The sequence below is a fragment of the Aedes albopictus genome, chromosome 1 (genome assembly GCF_035046485.1).
Source record: "Aedes albopictus strain Foshan chromosome 1, AalbF5, whole genome shotgun sequence".
Taxonomy (NCBI): domain Eukaryota; kingdom Metazoa; phylum Arthropoda; class Insecta; order Diptera; family Culicidae; genus Aedes; species Aedes albopictus.
The window spans coordinates 232,357,592-232,381,752 of NC_085136.1; the positions used below are offsets into that span (position 1 = coordinate 232,357,592).

Below are 24,161 nucleotides of genomic sequence, written 5' to 3' on the forward strand. Positions count from 1 at the left end.
TAAGATTTTTGAGCCTTCGGTACAGATAAAAATGTGGCAACACTGGCGCTGACAGATCCGCCATCGCAGGTAAACAGAAAACAAAATACATCAAGCTGCTTCTGTCTGTTACTAGTGTTTTTGCCCGAAAAATGGACGCTTCCAAAGGTTCCCGGTAAGATTGTTTGCTTTGTTTCCCATCTTCTATAAACCGCACTGAAGATTATCGTCCCTCCTGTGTCTTTTTTCCCTCCAGCGTAACCGCCGAGAGTGGCTCGTTCTGTCGCCTGTGCCTTAAGACCGATTCCATCGAGGTGATCGTTCAATCCCCAGAGGAAGCAAACGAGTCACTTTTGAGCATCATCAGCGAGTGCCTCTCGATATGGTTAACGATAACGGAGGACTTTCCGCTGGCCATTTGCCACTCGTGCTCGATGTCGTTGGAGGCAATCCGCCAGTTTCGGTACAATTGCCAGCAATGTGATTTCTATCTGCGCAGTCAACGATCGTCGGCCGCCAGTCACCAGCAACCTTCCGGGATGGTGGATTTGGATTCCGCAGTAGATCAAAAACCCATCATCGGCCACGGGCAGGTCGGTCCGACGGCGATGGTCCAACAGGAATCGTATTCGATTCAGGAAGTGGGATATGAGGAATCGGTTATTACTGCCGGTCCGAACTACGGTGGCCAAATGACGGAACAGGTAGAAACGCCAACGACGCAGGGGGCGGCTGCTGCGGATGTTAACATATCACTGAAGAAGTTCGACTGTCCGGAATGTGGCAAGCAGTTGTACAGTTCCCGGATGTTGGCGCAGCATGTGGTTCGGGAGCATAGGTTGTGTCACGGATGCGATAACTGCGGAATGTCTTACAACAATGAACAGAAGTTGCATTCTCACAAGGAGAGCTGCTCGGGGCGGCCGTCGAAGTTTATGTGCACTCAATGTCCCAGCGCGAAGGTGTTCGCCACAGCCATCAGTCTGTCGATGCACCTGTACTATGCCCATGACAGTCTTGAATCCGTGGTCTATCGGTGCGAGGCTTGTAAGAAGAATTTTAAAAATCGAACCGGGCTGAAATACCACTACAATGCGCGCCACGGTTGTACGATGGTCGAGTGCGAAATCTGTCGCAGGCCATTCCCCACGGAGGAGAGCCTGTACTATCACAAGCAGGCGGACCACTAAAAGACTATAGGAAATCATCCAGGCTAACAGTATTGTACAAATGTATTTTGGCAGAAAATTTTACCACAAAATAAAAAGCAAACATTTTTATATAATTGTGTGTTTTATTTAGATATGAGATAACAGTCCGCTTTTTACATAGGTTCATAAAGAACTCATTGAAGTTACATACAACGTCCGATTAAAATTTTATCATACCGTAAACGAAGGTTACCACTTTTTCTTTTCAAAAAAATTTCATAATGGGCACATGTAAAAAAAATAGCAATGTAGAAAATATTTTCTTTCAAGGGGTGGAGCTAACCAAAATGCGCTAGGTATTTTTAGCACTGCGCAAAGTTTGGCGCGTACACGGTAGGGTAAAAAATATAATTTGGACATGCACGGCAATGTATGTCTAGTTCCGGAAAGCTAATTAAAGTAGATACTTCTCAATATGGATTATTGAATCAAACAGACTCTATTTTGATGATTTACGTTGAAAATACGTCGGACAATTAAGAATTTACTTCAAAATTATTTAAAATGTAAATTGTTTTACTAAAACCCCTCAAATGCAAATCAAATGTATGCAAGACGACATTCACTTCACGTAGGCCTGTCCAGCTTTTCAAAAATGTTCTCTGATTCTCAAGTCCACCCCCATATTTTGATTGGCATCCTAAAAGAAGTAACTGGTCAAAATTTCAGCCAAATCCATTGAAATTAAGAGGTGCATCAAATCAATTTTGTGTTTTTCGACTATTTTTGAGTCAAAAAAGTTGATTTTTTGATAGATTTCGTTCTGGTACACCCTAATATACGTAATAAGTTGGCTTTTTCAAAACGGCATCATATTCTCTCATGTTTTTTGGTTATTTGCTTCTTTGACACTGTAGGAGTTGAGCAAAAATTACTAAAATTCGTGAAAGCCAAATATGGCCTAAAAACTAGCTTTTCGGGTGCAATCACGCTTTGGCGCGCAAAAAGTGGCATCGCGTCAGCACTGATATGATAGCCAACACCTGTCATCACGCTTGTTTGTTATCACCCGTGGTATGGGGTAACCAAGGCAAACTACAAGGAAGAAAAGCTACTACGTTCAGTACAATTTCGTGCCACAGCGTGATTGCCTCCAAAAAGCTAGTTTTTAGGCCAGATTTGGCTTTCCCGAATTTTAATATTTTTTGCTCAACTCCTACAGCATTGGTGTCAAAGAAGCAAATAATCCAAAAACATGAGAGAATATGATGCCGTTTTAAAATATCAAACTTATTACGTATATTAGAGTTTATTATTATTATTATTTATTAAAGAGGTTTTAACTTGAGTCATTCGCCTCCGCAAAAACAAACTTTTTAATGTTTTTCTGATCACAAATGTGATAATTACACATGTTTCCTTCAATTTTATTGGCACATGTTGTTTGGAGAAGTTGTAGCAAACAAGTAGCTTTCAATTTCTGCCGAAAGAATTAAGTTTTGACATGTTTTAGTGTAGTTATGATTTTTTGAAGTTCAAAAATAGTCGGAAAACACAAAATTGATTTGATGCACCTCTTAATTTCAATGGATTTGGCTGAAATTTTGACCAGTTACTTCTTTTAGGATGCCAATCAAAATATGGGGGTGGACTTGAGAATCAGAGAACATTTTTGAAAAGGTGGACAGGCCTACTTTACAGTCACATACAATATTCACCCCAAAATCGTTGAAATAATAATTGTAAGAAATTTAAATGCCTTATTGCCATGAAAAATGTTTAATAAAGAAGCATTAGGCATCCAATCTCTTAACATTCATCTAGAACGCTTAAAATAGGAGGTGTCCAAAATATAGCGCATTTAGTTCACCACTGGACTATCGTACTAGTTTTCAAGAGTGCGAAAACGCAAATAGAAGTGCGCGATAGCATCCAATCGACTCGGTGTCTTCAGAGCACTTATTCTGCATACATCGAAGAATTAGTGCGCCGAAGACATCAATTTGATTTGATGCAATCGCGCAGTTTTATTTACGTTTTCGCACTTGTGAAGACTCACAAGCATGTTTTCTACTGTAAATATATTTTGGTCATAGGGCCCATATAGCCGAGGCGGTAAACGTACGGGTATTCAGCATGACCATGCTGAGGGTTCAGGATCTTTTCGTAAAGGAAATTTCCTTGACTTCCTTGGGCATAGCGTATCTTCGTGCCTGCCACACGATATACGCATGCAAAATGGTCATTGGCAGAGGAAGCTCTCAGTTGTTAATAACTGTGGAAGTGCTCATAGAACACTAAGCTGAGAAGCAGGCTTTGTCCCAATGAGGACGTTACGCCAAGAAGAGAGAGAGAGAGAGAGAGAGAGAGAGAGAGAGAGAGAGAGAGAGATATTTTGGTCATCTGACGAACTACATGGGGATGCTATGCGATTGCATGCTTGGATTGGAGGCGTATTTTCTCGATTTTAACCAAAACTGTATTAGTTATCAAAATAGATGCCTGTTAAGCGAAGAAATTTGATTATTTGCAAGAATTGATTTAGCAGTATTTCATGGCTAAACATTGAGATAATTGCCCTGTCCAAATTACCTATATATACCTGAGGGTGGCCAAAACATATATTCGGTGTCCAAAATGCAATTCTTACAGGCGATTGGGAATTTTGATTTTCTCGGCTTAAAATGCTTTCGTTAAGGTTTTTGTCACCAGGAACGCAAAGTACAATCATATTATAAGCGTATTAGTAACTTTGAAAAATAATCAATTGCTTTCTAAGGAAGCTAGGGGACGATTTTTCCAACGTTGTCCTCAGCCTATCCAAAATACATGAATTACCCTACTGAATGGGGAACAATTCAACTTTAACTAATTGGGTTGTTTAGTGAATAAAATATTAGGGGGATTCACTTAACAGCGTAAACTGATTAAACTGATTAAACGTCGCGATCACCAAGGCAATCTCTGATTATTGTCTATCCGGTTGGAATCAAGACCGACATTCAATCAAAAATTGTCATTTTCTTGGTCCACAAGTGTCGCAACTGTTTCGCATCTAGTGCGCTGTGTTGCTCACAACAACGGGAAGGATGCGCACTACTTATGACATGATTATAAAACGTCGCGAGTTGGGTCGCGTCGCGACTTGATTGTGCGAAGTCCGGTTTGGTGGCGGCCCGACAATATTTCATTCGCAAAATCATGAAACATTTCAAATAAGCAGAAAATCATGGCTTACGCAGGAATTTAATCTGTTTAGTGAGTACCCCTATTGCTATTTTCTATAGCCTAATCGAAAGAGCTCATTTTTCTGAGTATGACGTGATTTTATTGGAATCCAATATCTTTGTTTTGATGGTTAAATTAACAAAACAGTTTTAATTTTCATGGATAGAATGACAGTTCAATCGATAAAGTGACAGTTCGACCCGAACAAAAAAATTTCCCCATACAAACTTTAAATGAATTTTAAAAATAGTTCTCGAACTCAAAAAATTATGAAATTTTGGGTTTCGACTAAATTTTGGGCGGAGAATCCGATTATGAAATAATCCTGATATTCCTAAAGAACCCAATTTAGATTATCTTAACAAAAGGAAAAGCAATACATGGGTCCCGGGGTCAAGATAGGTCACCCAGGACACGCAGAAAAAAGCATGGTAAAATCAAAAATATTTCAGGTAAACTCAAATAAATTGTCGATTTGTTCTGGCAACAAAAATAAAACTGTTTGGAGCAAATCGAACGTCACATTTGAAGCAAATTCAATCCATTTTTGAAACAAACATGCATCTTCTGACAGGTTATGTTAAAAGCAAATGTATTTTTTTTTTGTTTTTTTTGTGGCAGGTCGGCCCTACGGAAATATTTGTTTTCCAATTAAATTTACAAAGTCATTTTACATTTGATTTTAACATAACCTGTAAGAAGATGCATGTTTGTTTCAAAAATGGATTGAATTTGCTTCAAATGTGACGTTCGGTTTGCCCCAAACAGTTTTATTTTTGTTGCCAGAACAAACTGACAATTTTGAGTTTACCTGAAATATTTTTGATTTCACCATGCTTTTTTCTGCGTGAAAGTGGCCAAGTTAGACGATATGGTAGGGGCATCTGGGGTAATATGCACTGTCGAGGCAAAACGCACCCCCTTAGTTTTTCAGGGAGTATCGGGTTCGGAGCTTTGAACGTGTTTTTAAGCCACGTGCAGAGAGAACTGTCAGTCAAAGTGCGAGCCAAATGAACATGACATGTTTATCGTTTGTAGGAAAGCGTTGTTTGAATGGTAACCGGCATATTCAAAATTCGTAAGAAGAGAATATTTGATCATCTTCGTGCATTAGCTGATTCTCACCCCGCTGACGTAGTGTACGTTTAGCGTGCTTGTCTGGGTCATAATAACCCTAATGCACGAACAGGCTTAATCAGTGAATCAAAATTCAACCATCGTGCAACAATAATGACAATGTCGCAACCTGTATTTGTTGCGACAAACAAACCCATGCGACATAAGTTTGTCCCAACTTTAAAATAATGGGATTAACATCGTACACCACGAGTTTAGAGATTTTTAAGCCTTGCATTGCGATTTTCGAACGGTAACTTCGAGTCGATAAACACTGCAACTCTGGGGAAGCCCTATCATCAAACAGTTTTGACTTTGGGTTAGCAATAATTGATTATTCACGAGTTGAAAAGTACGCAACAAATTCAGCTTCCGTTTTGTCTGCAACAAAAAATTTCGAGATCATGTCATTATCTGTTACCAGTAGTGATAAAGAGTAATCGTCGCACCTTCTTTGTTGCTTGTTTAGTGCCTCTTTTGTCTGACAATTCTCTTCACTGGGCTTAATATATTTTGCTTTCTAGAGCTCATGCTCACGAAGAAACTTTTGCCGCTGCTCTTCTCCAAAAAAACTTGCATTGAAGCTGCTAGTTCCACTTCTGCCGATATGACTAACGCAACCATAAGCGTAATTAGGTGAGAGCTCTAGGGAGGGTCAAGGTCATGTCGATATAGATTTTTTATACTATGTATAAAAATACCGTAAAACGGGGTACTTTTGATAGTTTTTCAGAGAATTTTCTTAATATTTTTCCATGTAACAGCATTCCCCCTAGTTTCATATTTTTAAAATAAGTACTGGGGTATCAGTTATCAATTGCAATTGAAAGATTCGATAATCTTAAATAATTTAGGTTACTTTTAGTTTTTCATAAAAGTGAGAATTAGATTTTCATTTAGGAACTTTGATAGTGCCCTGAAAAACACATCAAATCTTGAAAAATAATCACAGATTGAAATGTTCGGACTAGGAGTGATAAGAAAACTTCTCTGAAGCGATTTTTGAGATTTCGCTCAAAGCTGTTAAGGGATAATGTATTTTAGAGTTCATTCTTTTTAAGGTTAAGTATAATCAGCCCGCATAAACGATAGCCATAAGATTTGCTTAACCACCCATTCGGGATACAGTTCGAACAGTATGCGGTATTGTTGAACCGTCTACATTACGGTTCGTTTATTGTGTTGGTTTATTAGGGAGGTCTTACATTAATTTTCCCCTTCCAGATAAGTTCACGCACGACATTCAGGCCGATGTCTTATCGCAGACCCTACTGTAGATAGTTTTAATGTTAGGTTTAGCTAGTTTAATAATGAATTTTGCAGACTTACGACGTATATGGGTAAACGTATGGAAACGCAATAAAGGTATCTCATCAACTATCTGTCCCCGAATCTAACCTACAGTATAAACATTATGCAATTAGGTCCGAGTTCACCAGAAATACACCTAATCTTCCCACTCACCAACTATTTTGCACAATTGCTATCAATAATTCGTATAATATGCACAAAATCACCCAAATTCTCTTTATAATTCAATAATAATTCCCCGCACATAAAGCACATCAAATTGCATATGGTTTTCACGTTTTGCCTTATAGCTATATCATCTCGGTTGACACCGTATATCATCTGACGTTTTCCTCTATGTCGGTCGATCCTCGAACTGCCGAGCGAGGGATACGACACCTTACCGTCCATACCCATTAGTTGGAACAGAAATATTAGGAGAATGAATATGATGAGGGGAGCCTTGTGGAATATATAAGATAGATTGGTTATATTTACATTGATTTTTTACTAAATTCTACGTATAAAAATAAATTTGCGAAGTACTGAGTGAAAAACGCAGTGATCATAGCTATCAAAAATCATTATCTTTGTAAAAAAATATATGTTTAACGGTACATCAACATATGATTACATGCTATTCATGGTGAGTTTACTTTTTTTGAGTAGTTTTTGAATGTTTTATAAACAAATTTTGAACAACACAGATTTATCTACATGAAATTACAAGGGCATTGCATACTTTTAAAATTGCTTTCATTTCGTAAAAACACACTTCGTTAAGAGATTCAATTCAAGGCCAGATTTGGAATCTACTATGATGAATCTATCGAGAATAAGAGTCAATGCATTGAAAAAATAGTTGAAACGAAGTCGTGTAGCTGTTTGTTTGAAGAGGTTGACAAATGAGGTTGTACATCAGTGATCCTCAGCCTAACTGTCTTTGGGGGCCAAAATTTAATTTTGAAAAGAGACTGCGGGCCGCAAGTCATTCAAAAGTTTATTATCAAAAATTTTTGAAATTCAACACTAAATTTGTTTGTTTTTTTTTTCTATTGAACAAAAGAAAAGATCTAAACAATCAAGAGTTATCGGGAAATTAAATTTCACTTGGAAAAATCCTGAAATTCTTTCTGATAATCGTAGGGAATTAAAAAAAGGCCTTCAAGCAATTTAGCGTAATATTTGGGTTTTGAAGTTCTTGGTATTAATAATGTTACTTCAGACTAGTTACTTAAAAGTCATACGAAATTGAAGCAATAGCGACGCTGTCTAGAACAATATGGACCTCTTTAGGAATATTGTGGATAAACTGACATGTCTTCAGTTATGTTGCTGGCTTTTCAGTCTTCTGGGAGAATCAAAACAACTATATGTTTTCTTGATCCGAATCCTTGAAAAAGGTCCAATAAGGACCGAAACGTCGGATCAAGAAAACATATAGTTGTTTTGATTCTCCCAGAAGACTGAAAAGCCAGCAACATAACTGAAGACATCCAACATACAGTCGATCACCTAAGAGATAAACTGACAGCGTACTTATAATCTGCATTATAATATAAGTGCAGAATTCTGGAAGTTCTTGACACGAGCACGAGCAAATTTCTTGTAAAACCCCTGGATCCAGTTTTGACAAATTTACGAATGAAGTATCTTACTGCAGCTTAGAGATTTCCTGAAAATCGAACCCTTTATTTAAAAACAAAATATTGGAACTGTGATGCTTTTTAGGACTTCTCGTGAATTTTGAGAAATTTTAGAATGATTTGTTGGGATTTCAGGAATCTCTGAAGAAATTCTGAAAAACTGCCTGGAGATACTGTTGTGGAAATCATCAATGATTTTTTAAAAGTTTTTCTTGCATAATTACTTGGAAGCAAATAAAGAAAAACCGGCAATGTGTGCAAGTATTTGTAGCCAACTTAGAATAGATATTTTAAGAGGAATGCTCGAAAGCATTGCTAGGGGAATGAATCCCTGCCCAATCCCTGAAGTTTTTAGTGAAATTCCGAAAGCTTGGGCAACACTTTCTCTTAAGAAGTGTGGGCAAAAGTTCTGTTGCTAGAAGTGCTGAATATACAGTATATCGAATACATAAAATTTTTTCGTCGATAAAAAAAAATATTTTTTTTAATTTTATTTTTGTGAAATTAAACAAATTACGAATGACGAGTTCTGCCACAAGTCCAAAATACATGGCAGTGAACCTGTGAAATTTATCCTTAACTTATTATTAAAGCTAAACACGTCGTTCTTCAACAGTTTTGAATATCTTCCGATCAAAATTCAAAAAGAGTTACAGGAATCTACGAGTGGACCACTTTCTAATACATTTCAAAATCAGTTCGCGGGCCGCACAAAACCTGGTCGAGGGCCGCATGCGGCCCGCGGGCCGCAGTTTGTTGACCACTGTTGTACATACATAAACTAGGTTTTAATAAAAATACGTCTAAGATGAACTTTCATATGTATAGAATTGATCTACGTTTGCCTTTTTCTTAACTGGTTGAAAGAATCATAGTTATAAGATAAACTATAGTAAACTATATATACAATGCCTGACGCACTATCAAAGTTACCTGCATTATCAAAGATAACCCGTTTTACGGTACTTATCGCCTGAATCTCGTTATTTTTTTTTCGATGTCGATTATTCTGGACTGCCATATTCCCCTTACGCCAATCAGCGCAAAATTTTGGAAAAAGTTACACCCAACGTAATTAGCTAACGTAAACAAAACAACTTGAAACGCAACAAAATCACGCACAAAATTTGAACTTCTAGCCATCTAGCTTTGTGACAAAAGTTGGCGCCTGTTGCAAACAAAACAAACAGCGTTGCCGAATCGACATGTGTAACATCCGCTCATCTCTACGTAGAGGCTTTTTAATGATAATTAGAAATCATTTGTATGCTTACAGCAGTTTGGATGGAAGTTTTCGGCTTTCGGATACATAGCAAGCAATGTTGTTTTCCGCTTCTTAAGACCGTTATATTATTCTTTCTACAGAAGCATTTGTTTTATTTACGCTTGTCACCCTAACTTTCTCTTGTTCCTTTAGCAACACTTCCAAGGAGGAGTTCCTTCACTTTCACTCAACACAACAAATAGCAATACGCAACGCACGAGCAACAGTTTTGAACCGTTTTCGCACCGTATGGGATATTTTCGTTTGCTTCAGGGAGGCTCTTGCATTCAAATTGGCAAAAAAAATCATAAAATGCTGCAAAAATGTCAATTTGATGCCTATATAGTTTTAATAGAAAAATAATAAACTGCACGCCTGTTCTTTGTCGTGTAATCAAAAAAAAAAAGTGCTGAATCAAATTCGTAGGCGCATCATAGTCCGATAACTGGATAAGAATAGTCCGAGGAATTAGGAGCCAATTTTTTCAATCTCGTCCGAATTCTCAGCATCCAACAGGTGAATCTTTTTCTGAAAGTGTGCCTCGATAGAGCGACAAATTGCCATGCTTCGGTCGCTGTCCACCAAGTTGATAGCGATGCCATTTTTACCTGTCCCCCAATGGCATTTCATTAGTATTTACGTTGCATAATAACCATAAACGGGGTACTCACCGAAGCGACCGGTACGCCCGATCCGATGCAGATACGTTTCGCAATCGGCACGACCATTCTGATCCATGGGCAGATCAAAATTCACGACGATGGTAACCTGTTCGACGTCGATGCCTCTCGAAAGTACATTTGTCGTGATGAGGACCTTTTCCAGGCCGGCACGGAAACGATCCAGCACGGCAAGCCGCTGTTCGACCGTCAGCTCGCCGGAAAGAACCGCTACGGAATGGCCATCTTGGGACATCTTGCCGGATAGCCAGCCAGCTGTTTTGCGAGTCTGTAGAGGAAAAGATAGTACAGGTAACCACAGTTGGCCATAAGAACATAAATCGCGAGCCACTCAAAACATTATAACGTAGATAAACAGACGTTGCACCAGTTTAACTTTCTGCTAACTAAAAATCACGCTATGATTGACCAATCAATCAATAGGAGGCGATGTGAGCAAAACTTTAAACAGGAGCAAAAATGATTTGAGCGTGGCGATTCAACCATCTCTATCAAATACATATTTGAATTAAATCAACCGTTAAAGTTCTAATCAATGGTGAGCGAATAGTGTGACGTCCGTTTCTCTGTAATGAGAGCTTCGCAACAGATCTATGATGCCCGGGCGCCACTCTATGCCAAAATGGATACACGAATACCCCGGTGGGCTCACCGTTCTCCTATAGAGATCTAGGTACACTTACATGACAGAAAATGATCGCTTGTCCAACCGTGATCACTCCGTAGATGTTCGAAATGGCCTGGTATTTTTCGTCCTGGTTTCGGCACTTAACGTAGTACTGCTTAATGTTGTCCAAGGATTCCTGCTCCCGAGCCAACCGGATCACAATCGGATTAGGAACGATATACTCGGCGAATTCCATGACTTCCCGTTCGTACGTAGCGGAGAAGAACATCATCTGGCATTGCGACGACAGTTGCTTGTGTATCCGGATGCACTGGTCCTGGTGACCCTGGGTGGCAATCATCACGTCTGCCTCGTCCAGCACGAACACAGTAATCTTCTTCAAGTCAAACGCCCGGAACTTGATGCCCCAATCCAACAGCTTTCCGGGTGTGCCGATGATGATGTGGTCGGTCAACTTGGCTCCCTTGGCAATTTCTTCTCCCCGGACGGCATAGCGCAGTTTGATCTCGGGACAGAACTTGGCCATTTTGGCGGCCACTTCACCGGTCTGGATAGCCAGCTCGTACGTTGGCGACAGGCAAATCACCTGGGGGTAGTTCTTTCTTGGATCGACACGACTCAACATGGCCAAGACAAAGGCAGCCGTTTTACCCGTACCGGATTGACTCTGGGCAATCATGTTCTGTGGAGGATCGGCCAATAACGTTGGCAGCGCCGTTTCTTGAATCTTGGACGGTGCATTGAATCCCATGGCGTACACTCCCTGCAACAGTTCTGGCTTCAAGTGCAAAGCTTCGAATGTTTTGACCGAAAACAGCGGCGACGAGGGATCCTTTCGCTGCACCTCTAAATCCAGCTTAGATTCAACCAAACCTTTGCGAATAATTTTCATCAGCAAGCTGGCATCCGCTGGACTGAAAGATAAGGAAAATATGTGTGATAGGTCACATACATTTTTTTCAGCATTAACCCTATACCGCCCATGACTTCTTTTTGAGATCTTGTACCGACTTTTCGAACCCTTCAAGCAGAATACCCTACTCGAATTACTGGATTCGGTATTAGATCAGTGTTGTATCTTTAAATTCTGCACTCTAATGCTCATTATTTAACAGAGATACGCGTATTTAGAATAGGCACCAATTCTAGACTAATTGGAAAAGGGCGTAACAACTATTGAGAATTTTAGATCTTTTTGAATGCAAACTTACTTAAATGCCTCGGCATCTTCTGCGGAACTGACGGTTTCTCCGTTTTCACTGGCAGCTGGTTCCTCTTTGACTGCCACCGGTTCCGAAAGTGCCGCCGTAGCTGGTACAGCGGTACTAGAGTTGGACACCTTCCCTTCAGTCGTCGGTTCTTTTTTCACTGGACTTTCGACTTCTTTTTTCTCTTTGTCAATACTCAGTTCGTTAACCTGCAGCATACAAAACAATTGCAGTTCCATTTCTCTCGAGCATTCCCACTGTCCACCAAACACTTACCAGTGTCGAAATCTCCTGGTCTTCGGCTTTTTTGATCCAGTCCGATCCGAGAGCAAGAGCAGCAGCATCCCCCGATGCACTCGACGCAGTTGTGTCCGCCATCCTCACTAAACAATCAGAAACAAAACGCAATCAGACGCCGCGAATCAAGCGCACACTTTTTCGGAACAAAAAATACCTAGGTATCACTTTATTTGTCTATCTAAAATCTTCTCCGGAGGAATTTTTACGATGTTTTCTTTACGGAACCCAATGAAGTGTAATCCGGGACGACCGCCTCGAAACGCTTTTGTCTTTTCGCTACGAAGACAGCTTCTCTCAGCCGCTTCAGCTGTCGTCAATCAATAGGCCTTTTTATTTTCCATGGTTCGTTGAGGCTTGCACTTAAAACCTAACCTCACGACTTCTTATACAAAAAGTTACCCTCAAACCCCAAGTAACCACTAAGCCGGCACCAAGTTGGTTCTATATCCACATGAAGAGCAATGTTAACAGAGCTCATTAGAACTACATCCTTAGATCTGCTTAAAAGCCAATTTTGGCGAAATATTCGGCTGATATACGGCCAGCTTCAATCTGCGTACCGAGTCTCTGGTGATAGAGTTGTCAAAAATGGGTCAAGAAAAAAGAAAAAAAAGTTATTTACTTTCATTATTTTTTTCTCCGAATGTTTTCCATCGAAGTCTACTTTTCTTCGATTTTTACGGCCTGATCCAGATTCGATCTGATGTCCTCGGGGTTGTTAGTCTTAAGTGGATGTCGTCACGTTTCTCATCTGCTCCATCGATGCACCAAGAGATCGGTTTGCTCAGCACCGTATTTAAGGAAAAGAAGGCAACAAGTTGGGACAGCATTGATGTTCCGATCCGAATGTTCCGGATGATCCGATGTTCGGATCTGAAATCGGGCACAATGTGGCCGCATTGGAAATGTATAAAATGGTTTTATGGAGGGTGGAGAGATCTGCAGGAGATGCAGCTATAGGGAAGTTTGGGAGGTTGACGAGGTTCCGTAACAAGAGGAATAAAAATGGGGCCCATCGATTAGTTTTGGTGTTCATCTGTAGGAAAAACGATTGAAACTCCACAGGTAAACATCTGACGAGACATCCGATGCATTTATATCATAATCGAGGAAGCAGCTATACATTTTCTGTTTCCATTTAATGCTTGAAGTGTCCGACGACTAGCTTCCACCGCCCTATCGATCGTATACGAAATTTCCGAGGAGATTTTATTGTTTTGCTTCGGTTCAGTTTTGTTTTGCTTGAAATCAGCTTTGATTGATGTAAACGTCATGCACGCCAAGCCTTTTAACCCTCTAATACCCAAATTTTTGATTTTGATCTAAATATCATTTTTCGTCATCTAAAATCGATTTAAACATGTTTTGGAAGATGATACTTTTTAATTCTCGGTTTTGTGAATTTCGGTTTTTGATTTTTCTAATTTTAATTTTTGAACATCCCCACACTTTTATATTTTTCCTGCAAGCCTATTTGGGAGACGGTTTTTTTGAGACGAAATCATTTTGAGATTTTATGATTATTGTTGAAATATTTTTATTTTAAATTTTTTTCATAGGAAATTCTATTTTCCGTGTAATTTGAAGGAAAATAATTTTAGAGTGTATTCGATTCCCTTAAACTGTTTTACTATGATAGTATGATTTGCGAAAAATTTAAAATATGTTAATTGTAGCGATTCAATACAAAATATACAATGTCTTCTGAAGGGTGACTAAAACATCAATTTTTCAATGATTTTTAAAAAATGTAAATATGATTTAAAAGACACCAAAAACCATTTTGAGATATACAGAATAGTACTAAATATCATCCAAAAATATAAAAAATTTGATTGTCCACGAAACAAAAATTATAAAAATGCTCAAACTATACCCTGTCTAAAGGCGGGATTGGGTATTAGAGGGTTAACAGCACTGTCAGGCTTCTTATTCGGCTGATAGACACTGGGTTTACAAGCACTATAGCATAGCGTCATATACTAATATACGGCTCAATTCAGTGCTTACTATTTATAATGCCTGAGAGCATTTGAAAATTTCCTACTGAGCCTATTGACACGAAAAAGCTGCTGTATGACCTTTAGACCGCTTACGCTAGTGCTTAGTGGTTACTTGGGAAGCATGTGAAATGCAAATGTACAGCACATGCATTTATATTACTTTAGCAATGGCTGTCAGCGTGCTGCAATATGTGGCACTAATTTGATTTTAGTGGGGCCCTTTTCCACTTTAATACTGCTTCAATGAGGTGTATAAAGTAATGCAGCATTATATTCATAATTTTAATTATCAATATATAGCAAAATTGATGCACTTATATACGGCTTCGTGGTTACTTGGGTAAGCACTAGCGTAAGCGGTCTAAAGGTCATACAGCAGCTTTTTCGTGTCAATAGGCTCAGTAGGAAATTTTCAAATGCTCTCAGGCATTATAAATAGTAAGCACTGAAATGAGCCGTATATTAGTATATGACGCTATGCTATAGTGCTTGTAAACCCAGTGTCTATCAGCCGAATAAGAAGCCTGACAGTGCTGTTAACCCTCTAATACCCAATCCCGCCTTTAGACAGGGTATAGTTTGAGCATTTTTATAATTTTTGTTTCGTGGACAATCAAATTTTTTATATTTTTGGATGATATTTAGTACTATTCTGTATATCTCAAAATGGTTTTTGGTGTCTTTTAAATCATATTTACATTTTTTAAAAATCATTGAAAAATTGATGTTTTAGTCACCCTTCAGAAGACATTGTATATTTTGTATTGAATCGCTACAATTAACATATTTTAAATTTTTCGCAAATCATACTATCATAGTAAAACAGTTTAAGGGAATCGAATACACTCTAAAATTATTTTCCTTCAAATTACACGGAAAATAGAATTTCCTATGAAAAAAATTTAAAATAAAAATATTTCAACAATAATCATAAAATCTCAAAATGATTTCGTCTCAAAAAAACCGTCTCCCAAATAGGCTTGCAGGAAAAATATAAAAGTGTGGGGATGTTCAAAAATTAAAATTAGAAAAATCAAAAACCGAAATTCACAAAACCGAGAATTAAAAAGTATCATCTTCCAAAACATGTTTAAATCGATTTTAGATGACGAAAAATGATATTTAGATCAAAATCAAAAATTTGGGTATTAGAGGGTTAAAAGGCTTGGCGTGCATGACGTTTACATCAATCAAAGCTGATTTCAAGCAAAACAAAACTGAACCGAAGCAAAACAATAAAATCTCCTCGGAAATTTCGTATACGATCGATAGGGCGGTGGAAGCTAGTCGTCGGACACTTCAAGCATTAAATGGAAACAGAAAATGTATAGCTGCTTCCTCGATTATGATATAAATGCATCGGATGTCTCGTCAGATGTTTACCTGTGGAGTTTCAATCGTTTTTCCTACAGATGAACACCAAAACTAATCGATGGGCCCCATTTTTATTCCTCTTGTTACGGAACCTCGTCAACCTCCCAAACTTCCCTATAGCTGCATCTCCTGCAGATCTCTCCACCCTCCATAAAACCATTTTATACATTTCCAATGCGGCCACATTGTGCCCGATTTCAGATCCGAACATCGGATCATCCGGAACATTCGGATCGGAACATCAATGCTGTCCCAACTTGTTGCCTTCTTTTCCTTAAATACGGTGCTGAGCAAACCGATCTCTTGGTGCATCGATGGAGCAGATGAGAAACGTGACGACATCCACTTAAGACTAACAACCCCGAGGACATCAGATCGAATCTGGATCAGGCCGTAAAAATCGAAGAAAAGTAGACTTCGATGGAAAACATTCGGAGAAAAAAATAATGAAAGTAAATAACTTTTTTTTCTTTTTTTCTTGACCCATTTTTGACAACTCTTTTACCAGAGACTCGGTACGCAGATTGAAGCTGGCCGTATATCAGCCGAATATTTCGCCAAAATTGGCTTTTAAGCAGATCTATTATAGGATGTAGTTCTAATGAGCTCTGTTAACATTGCTCTTCATGTGGATATAGAACCAACTTGGTGCCAATTTTTACGGCTTTAGTGGTTACTTGGGTTGATACGTGCAACACGAAAAACCAAAACAAAAATCTATTTATAGCACCGTTTCGTTATCGACGGTACTGATGCCCCCACACATGAATGTTTTAACCATTATTTTTTTGTCGTCGGATCGGGAGTCGAACCAGAAGTGTTGAAGACCGCTAGATGAGTTCCATACGCGCTGGCGCCTTGGACCGTTTCTGCTGCAGTGATAACAACAGATATTTCATCAACTTAAAGGAAACTGTTCTTCTGTCTCAATCATTGTAGTAGAGGGTAAAACGACTATGCCATATGTAATAGAATACAGTAAACTATCACATTCCGATAAATTACTGATTAATACATAATGCATTTTAAAAGATATTTAATCAACATAAGGAAATTAAAACCTCGATTGAAACACCCTTCGCACACTGCTCATATGCTAATTGTGATTTCCATCGTTATTGGCATGTGATAGCAGCCTACAGAAAAGAGAAAAGTTCATCTTTAAATAGGTTTTGCTGTCGTCGATCGGTGGCTCAAACGGGGAATCAGTTGGTCGGTAGTCGAACCAGAAATGTTGAAGACCGCTAGAGTTGACCGTAAAGTTGTTCAATCTTCTTGATTTCATTTGTTTACCATTAGAGTCAAGCTTTTATAATTGTATTGTTAGAGCAAACTTTGCTAGTTTGTACATTGCATTTATTCAGTTTTTGCAGTGTTGAATTATTGAATTATCTTATATCACCTTTTAATAAACCCGAATGTAAAGAAAAATGCAATGCATCATCACACTGATAATGCCAATCTAAAGGATTATTGCATGACAAGTGTGGAATTACTGCATTTCGCATTGCAAAGGTTGATATTCAGTCTAATTCGTGCAATGTTATAATGCTTGTGGTTACTTGGGTAGTGGTTACTTGGGTGGGTAATGCCAAGTTACCCATATTTGGGTAAACGGACTTTATTGCTAATATGAGCAAATTTTACCGTTTTTTCTCAGTATATTTTACCCATATTATGGGTTTTGAATGCAAAATCGATTACCTATTTCTAGGTAAACTGACCTTAGCGTGTACTGCAAAACATGAACGTGTTTCGAAGGGATAACTTGGCAGACAAACAGATGACAGAGAGAGTAACGAAGGAAAGTGGGAAGAAAGAGGAATGAAAATCGAAACAAGAGTCATATAACGGAGTTTGTGAAAGCATGTTGTCTTGGGAGGCTATTGTGTTCGAGCGAAGACGGCTAATAACAAGACAGACAGCTCCCACCCTGTCACAGGCGACATGGTTGAAACGCCCTCAACGATTCACAGGAACATTAAATCATGATTGTGTGCGTGTACATGCTAATACGTACACGGAAATTGTAGCATCGCACACACACTCATTCATGATGTTGTTCCCTGAAGTCGTTTGCGGCGCTAGTGTGCTTGTAGCTCCCAAAGTATATGGAGCAAGATGGTAGATGTCTGTCTTGTTATTAGCCGTCTTCGGTTCGAGGAAACATTTGGACATCGGCCGAATGGGGAATTTGGCCGAGATTCTCCCGTGTCTTCCCAAAAGACACGACTGTGACCTGCGGGATTCGAAACTGTAGGCCAGGGGAAGTGGTTCATATCGATGTGGATTCCCCAATCGAACACGACGGTTCGGAACGTTCGTGCGTGCTTCGAACCAAGCTTCGAACAGTCCCAAAAATCGTCCGTTTTTGCCTTCACACCTGGTTTCACAGTCGAATGTGTCAAAAGTGACAGAGTGGCACGTGCTTTTTTTGCTGCCTCACTCACATTTCATCTTCGCTCTCTTTCTTTTTCAACGATGACAGCAGAAGGTCGCTTCAAAAAACGAGGTTGTTTGTGCAAAAGTGGCAGCTAGGAGTTATTAAATTGACGTGGTTCGTATAAAAGGACGTTTGAAATAGGCCCGAATAGATTTTTACAATTCGTGGTATCGTGTATATTATAAGCTTTCTATTCAATGAATGATAATCATACAAGTAATAATAGCCCAATGATCAAATGATGTGAACTGTGAAAATATGATTTTTCAATACTTTTCATGTATCATAGAACAAATGATTATGACACATCCAATGATAACTATACAATTTTGAATGATTCGATTTGCCTAAATTCACTGTCTTTGGCTAAAAAGTTTGGGTTAGAAAGATGCAGAGGAGTTGTAGAATCCGCATCCTAATCAGTGTACGCTAAGCGCATGGCAGTGATCATGGAAAACTGCACTCAATGACCCACTGCAATTCATATTTTGCAGCCTTTTTGTGATGCAATGATGCTGCCACACATATTAGCGCAGGATGAAGCATGCATTCCTGAATATTTGCGAGTCATTACCCAAGCATTAGAAAAACGTACCTTACATGAAACAACGAATTTGTGCGTCGACCTTGTCGGCGTTCCCGGCGGTGACCCGCATTGAGTCCTTAGACGAACGTTGCTTCATGTTGTTTCTGCATACACTTTCGGTCAACTTTTACAAAACTGCTTTCTAAACACTCGCGAGCACATTGTCGATGTGGTCCAACAAGAAAAGCACTTCTAAAAAACGGAGTCACCAGCCCAGCAGCAGCCAACAGTTCGATTCCCAACCGGTTAAAAAAAACTCCCAGCACTACCAAAATAAACACAACAGATGACGTCATGAACTGTACAGTAGTTGGATCTGCAGGGGTGTATCATTTTTTAAGTCGGTAAGGTAGAGCTGTGAAATATTTCAGTTTTCGTTTTTATTATTCAGTGTATCATAAAATAAATGATAAAGTGATCATAATGTGTACAATTTGATGAAATTTTTGTTCGTGAAAATAGCCGTTTTTGAATGGTAACGATACTTAACAACCCATTCGGGCTATCATTCCAACTCCGGATATGATTCCTGTTATCATTAATATGATTCACATTATCTGAGAGAGAGGAGACAGCTCACTGACAGCCACGATGTTTACATTTTTTCTTCTTACTTCTTTTTACAATTTTGTGCGCCGCACAATGGTTTGAAAATATATAGTTGGTCAAAAATGATTTGCATATTGAGTTCGCTGCGACAAAGCATGGAAGATAAATGAATTCTTTGCGCTGATTGAGGGAAACTGACCATCATTATTTTAACATATGCGATCACAACAAACGGAGCCAAATTTTAATAAAATCTTTTGCCAGTTACATGTAACTGCTGCCTTGGCCGCTGCTGTTTCTGGGGGTGGTGATGCCTCCCGCCACCCCATGCAACAACGGCAGCAGCAGTGCTGCTGATAAAACAAAACAAAAAGCCGTTCGTTTGATCACTAATCGGTAATAAATCAATAACTTTTTCTACAAGCTTCCAATCGTTTTGCGGTCTTCGAAGGAAAGTTTCATAAATGATTTTTCTATAAGAAACGTTGATTGATTTGAATTAAGGAGACAGGGGGCGACCTCTGGGATTTTTTATCTGAAAGCGTAACTTTTCCCATAGTAAATCCTATGCAAACTTTGAACCGCTTGCGCTAAATTATAGTTTCACCGATTGCGCTGAAATTTTGTACAGATCATATGGGACCTAAATGGAATCAAAAAAGTCGACTGGAGCGAGAATTTGATGTTTGTCCCATACTAGTGTCGAGTCGACCTTCGAATCCAGTGGCCAAGGAAGCTCACAATAAGTAACCGGTGGAATACTAGTAGCCGGTAAATCCACAAGACTGAGAAAGCCAGTTTTTTTTAATAACAAGTGGGTTTTTAAGTTAATAAAGAATCAATGATTTTATTTTTCTAAATGAAAGAGCACCCCAAGTAACCACTAAGCACTAGCGTAAGCGGTCTAAAGGTCATACAGCAGCTTTTTCGTGTCAATAGGCTCAGTAGGAAATTTTCAAATGCTCTCAGGCATTATAAATAGTAAGCACTGAAATGAGCCGTATATTAGTATAAGACGCTATGCTATAGTGCTTGTAAACCCAGTGTCTATCAGCCGAATAAGAAGCCTGACAGTGCTGTTAAAAGGCTTGGCGTGCATGACGTTTACATCAATCAAAGCTGATTTCAAGCAAAACAAAACTGAACCGAAGCAAAACAATAAAATCTCCTCGGAAATTTCGTACGATCGATAGGGCGGTGGAAGCTTGTCGTCGGACACTTCAAGCATTAAATGGAAACAGAAAATGTATAGCTGCTTCCTCGATTATGATATAAATGCATCGGATGTCTCGTCGGATGTTTACCTGTGGAGTTTCAATCGTTTTTCCTACAGACGAACACCAAAACTAATCGATGGGCCCCATTTTTATTCCTCTTGTTACGGAACCTCGTCAACCTCCCAAACTTCCCTATAGCTGCATCTCCTGCAGATCTCTACACCCTCCATAAAACCATTTTATACATTTCCAATGCGGCCACATTGTGCCCGATTTCAGATCCGAACATCGGATCATCCGGAACATTCGGATCGAAACATCAATGCTGTCCCAACTTGTTGCCTTCTTTTCCTTAAATACGGTGCTGAGCAAACCGATCTCTTGGTGCATCGATGGAGCAGATGAGAAACGTGACGACATCCACTTAAGACTAACAACCCCGAGGACATCAGATCGAATCTGGATCAGGCCGTAAAAATCGAAGAAAAGTAGACTTCGATGGAAAACATTCGGAGAAAAAAATAAAGAAAGTAAATAACTTTTTTTCTTTTTTCTTGACCCATTTTTGACAACTCTTTCACCAGAGACTCGGTACGCAGATTGAAGCTGGCCGTATATCAGCCGAATATTTCGCCAAAATTGGCTTTTAAGCAGATCTATTATAGGATGTAGTTCTAATGAGCTCTGTTAACATTGCTCTTCATGTGAATATAGAACCAACTTGGTGCCAATTTTTACGGCTTAGTGGTTACTTGGGACCTTTTTCTGAGCCGCTATGATTTTTTTCAGATTTTTAGAACTTTATTTTGGTATCTAAAATCAATTTCAAAGAGACTTTTTGAAATCACCTTTTGACAGCTGGGCAACTGCTTGACAGCTCCGCTCAGTACAAAATGCGACGAGGGGTGATTCGACAAATCGCTCCCATACAAATTTCAAATTGATTTTTAAATAGGTTCCCGGGCACCAAAATTGATGAAAATTTGGATTTCGGCTCAGTTTGGCATGCAGATTCAGAATATGGAATTATCTCAACACCACTAAAGAAGCCAATTGGATTCATTAGCGGTGTTGAGATAATTCCATATTCTGAATCTGTATGGCCAAACTAAGCCGAAATCCAAATTTTCATGGATTTTGATGGCCGGGAACCTATTTAAAAATCAATTTGAAGTTTGTATGGGAGCTATTTGTTGAATCACCCCTTGACGCATTTTGTACTGGGCGGAGCTGTCAAACAGTTGTCCATCTGTCAAAAGGTGATTTCAAGAAAAAATCTCTTTGAAATTTATTTAGGTATCAAAATTAAGTTCTAAAAATCTGAAAAAAAATCATAGTGGCTCAAAAAAAGGTGCTGTTTTGTTTAAAAATAAAAAATCGATGATTTTTCCTAAATTTAAAAACTTAATTATACACCAACGAACACAACCTCAAAATGATTGACAACTCTCAGACTTGACAGAGGTCACGATTGCGCCCCAAATAGCGAGTCGTGTTCGTTCATTGGGGCAACTGACAACTGATCAAAATGCTCTAGACCCATGGGTGCACGCAAATGACAAAAAATACGTCCCGAAACACTCACATACTTGCACAAACGTTGGGTACATAGATGGTGCGATGCGACGGCAGTTGGACGTCAAACTCGTTTTGACATCGATTTTGGCATTTTACAGTGCTTTTTAATAGGGTTTTGCCCCAACCAGCGAACATCCAACCCTGAGACGGGACCCGTCAGGTGCTAGTGCAAATACTAAACCATTTGCCTGTCAGAAAAGACCACTTCTGATTGGTCAATTTGACAAAAGCAGCGTTGCGTCCCGTTACGTTCGTTTACAAGAGGGCACTCTGTTGTTGAGTTAGCCGTGTTGCTAGTAGTTACGGGTTTTTTAAACCTCGTCTTCTTCTTTCTTCTTTATGGCACTACGTCCCCACTGGGACTTGGCCTGCCTCGCTTCAACTTAGTGTTCTTTGAGCACTTCCACAGTTATTAATTGAAGGGCTTTCTTTGCCTGCCATTGCATGAATTTGTACATTGTGAGGCAAGCACAATGACACACTATGCCCAGGGAGTCGAGAAAAGTTTCCCGACTGGAACGGGAATCGAACCCGCCGTCTCCGGTTTGGCAATCCATAGCCTTAACCACTAGGCTAACTGGAGACCCAAACCTCGTATGATTGATAATTAACAACTAACAACAATAATCGTTTTTCTCATTTGCTGTGCTGTTTTTGTCCGGAATCGACATGGTGAAATGAAGTGCAAAACGATAAATTATGGGCGCAGTGATGTGTATCATTCTGGGCTTAATTTTTACTAATTTTCGAGGAATCCGAAGGATTGCTGGCAAGGGATGGAAGTCTGGGCGAGAGATCCAAACGAGGAAAATCAGTTTGTTTTCAAACTCATTCTTCGAAGTAGAATGCTAAATAAAACTAGTCAACAAGTTTTGATAAATTTGCATATGAAAAGTGTTGGCAACACTAGAGCAACCCCCGTATGAACAGCAACAAAAATAATAAGAGGGCTTGTACCAGTGAGCTGTCACGTCCCGTCCCAGATCCAACCGCATCGAGACAGCCCCCAACGAACGAATCGGCACTGTATTATTTATTTTCCGCAGCAATGTTTTAGAAAATAGGTGAGTTGGTCTTAGCGTGTAACACAAATCTTCGCCAAAAGGCCTATAGGGCACTGCACTGTTTTGAAATTGTATGGGATTTTGACGTTTCTTGGCCTTGTTGTTTACTAAATTTCTGTAAGAGTGAAAGAGAAGGAGAGAATTTCATGCAGTGCCCTATACGAATTGGTATAAATTTTTTTCAGTGTACTGCTCGAATTTAAAAAAGTGGCCGATGTTTTTATCCCATCGCTCGTTCCATAAGCACGCCTATGCGTCCCTGTCTTTTCCGCAGTCTCTGTGCACGACAAAACTGTCAAACTTTCTAAAAATAAACCGATCAAGGAGCTTCCATGAAATGCGTCACAAGAAGAGATATTGTACGTGCAGTTGAAACTCGGAATTTTCGACTAGCGAAGTTGGATTTTTCTCCAAATCCGTGCGTCGGACCATAAAATCGGCTCGTAAAATGGACTATACTGTGTTAACTGAGTTCCTTAAGAGGTTATTCATTAGTGCGACAGAGTTGGAATCGCTTTCAATTTCGAAGTAGCGAATAACGTTACCAACAACCCTGTTTATGTAAAAAAACCACCAAGGTGCGAGGCCGCCTTTTTTTAAAAATCCAACATCTTGTAAGTAAACAAAGCATTTCATGGTGGATACACGATAGATGTTGGCTTCTGTCAAAATGCATTAGGTGGGATTGGGGTTGCCACAAACGTGCAAAAAACATACTCCTACCGTGACAGTGTTTAACACACTGCCGTGACCAGGATTCGAACCTGGGTTACTACGGCCACAACGTAGGGTCCTAACCACTAGACGATCACGGCTATCGGATGAAGTGGGTACAGTGTTGCCAGAAGCGCTACAAG

At 39.3% G+C, this 24,161-nt stretch overlaps 2 protein-coding genes and 1 non-coding gene across 4 annotated transcripts; 1 reads left to right on the top strand and 2 right to left on the bottom strand.

The window, feature by feature from the left end:
- LOC109399968 (GDNF-inducible zinc finger protein 1) lies at positions 1-1,264 on the top strand. Its single transcript, XM_019672445.3, has 2 exons — positions 1-154; positions 236-1,264. Exons 1-2 carry the CDS (start codon positions 132-134, stop codon positions 1,167-1,169), a joined length of 957 nt encoding a protein of 318 aa, XP_019527990.1. The 5' UTR covers positions 1-131; the 3' UTR covers positions 1,170-1,264.
- An 8,734-nt stretch (positions 1,265-9,998) lies between these two features.
- Positions 9,999-12,804, bottom strand: LOC109399955 (DEAD-box helicase Dbp80). Of its 2 annotated transcripts, none has more exons than XM_019672423.3 (6): positions 12,645-12,804; positions 12,467-12,573; positions 12,194-12,399; positions 11,038-11,896; positions 10,346-10,622; positions 9,999-10,282 (listed from the first exon to the last, which is right to left on the bottom strand). In XM_019672423.3, exons 2-6 carry the CDS (start codon positions 12,566-12,568, stop codon positions 10,143-10,145), a joined length of 1,584 nt encoding a protein of 527 aa, XP_019527968.2. In that variant the 5' UTR covers positions 12,569-12,573; positions 12,645-12,804; the 3' UTR covers positions 9,999-10,142. The 2 variants fall into 2 exon arrangements, with proteins under 2 accessions (XP_019527968.2, XP_029729775.1); XM_029873915.2 differs by having other exon boundaries at positions 12,467-12,582.
- Positions 12,805-24,047: 11,243 nt separating this feature from the next.
- Trnah-gug (transfer RNA histidin (anticodon GUG)) lies at positions 24,048-24,119 on the bottom strand. Its single transcript has one exon. It is a non-coding gene; the product is annotated as a tRNA-His (tRNA).
- Between the last annotated feature and the right edge of the window lie 42 nt (positions 24,120-24,161).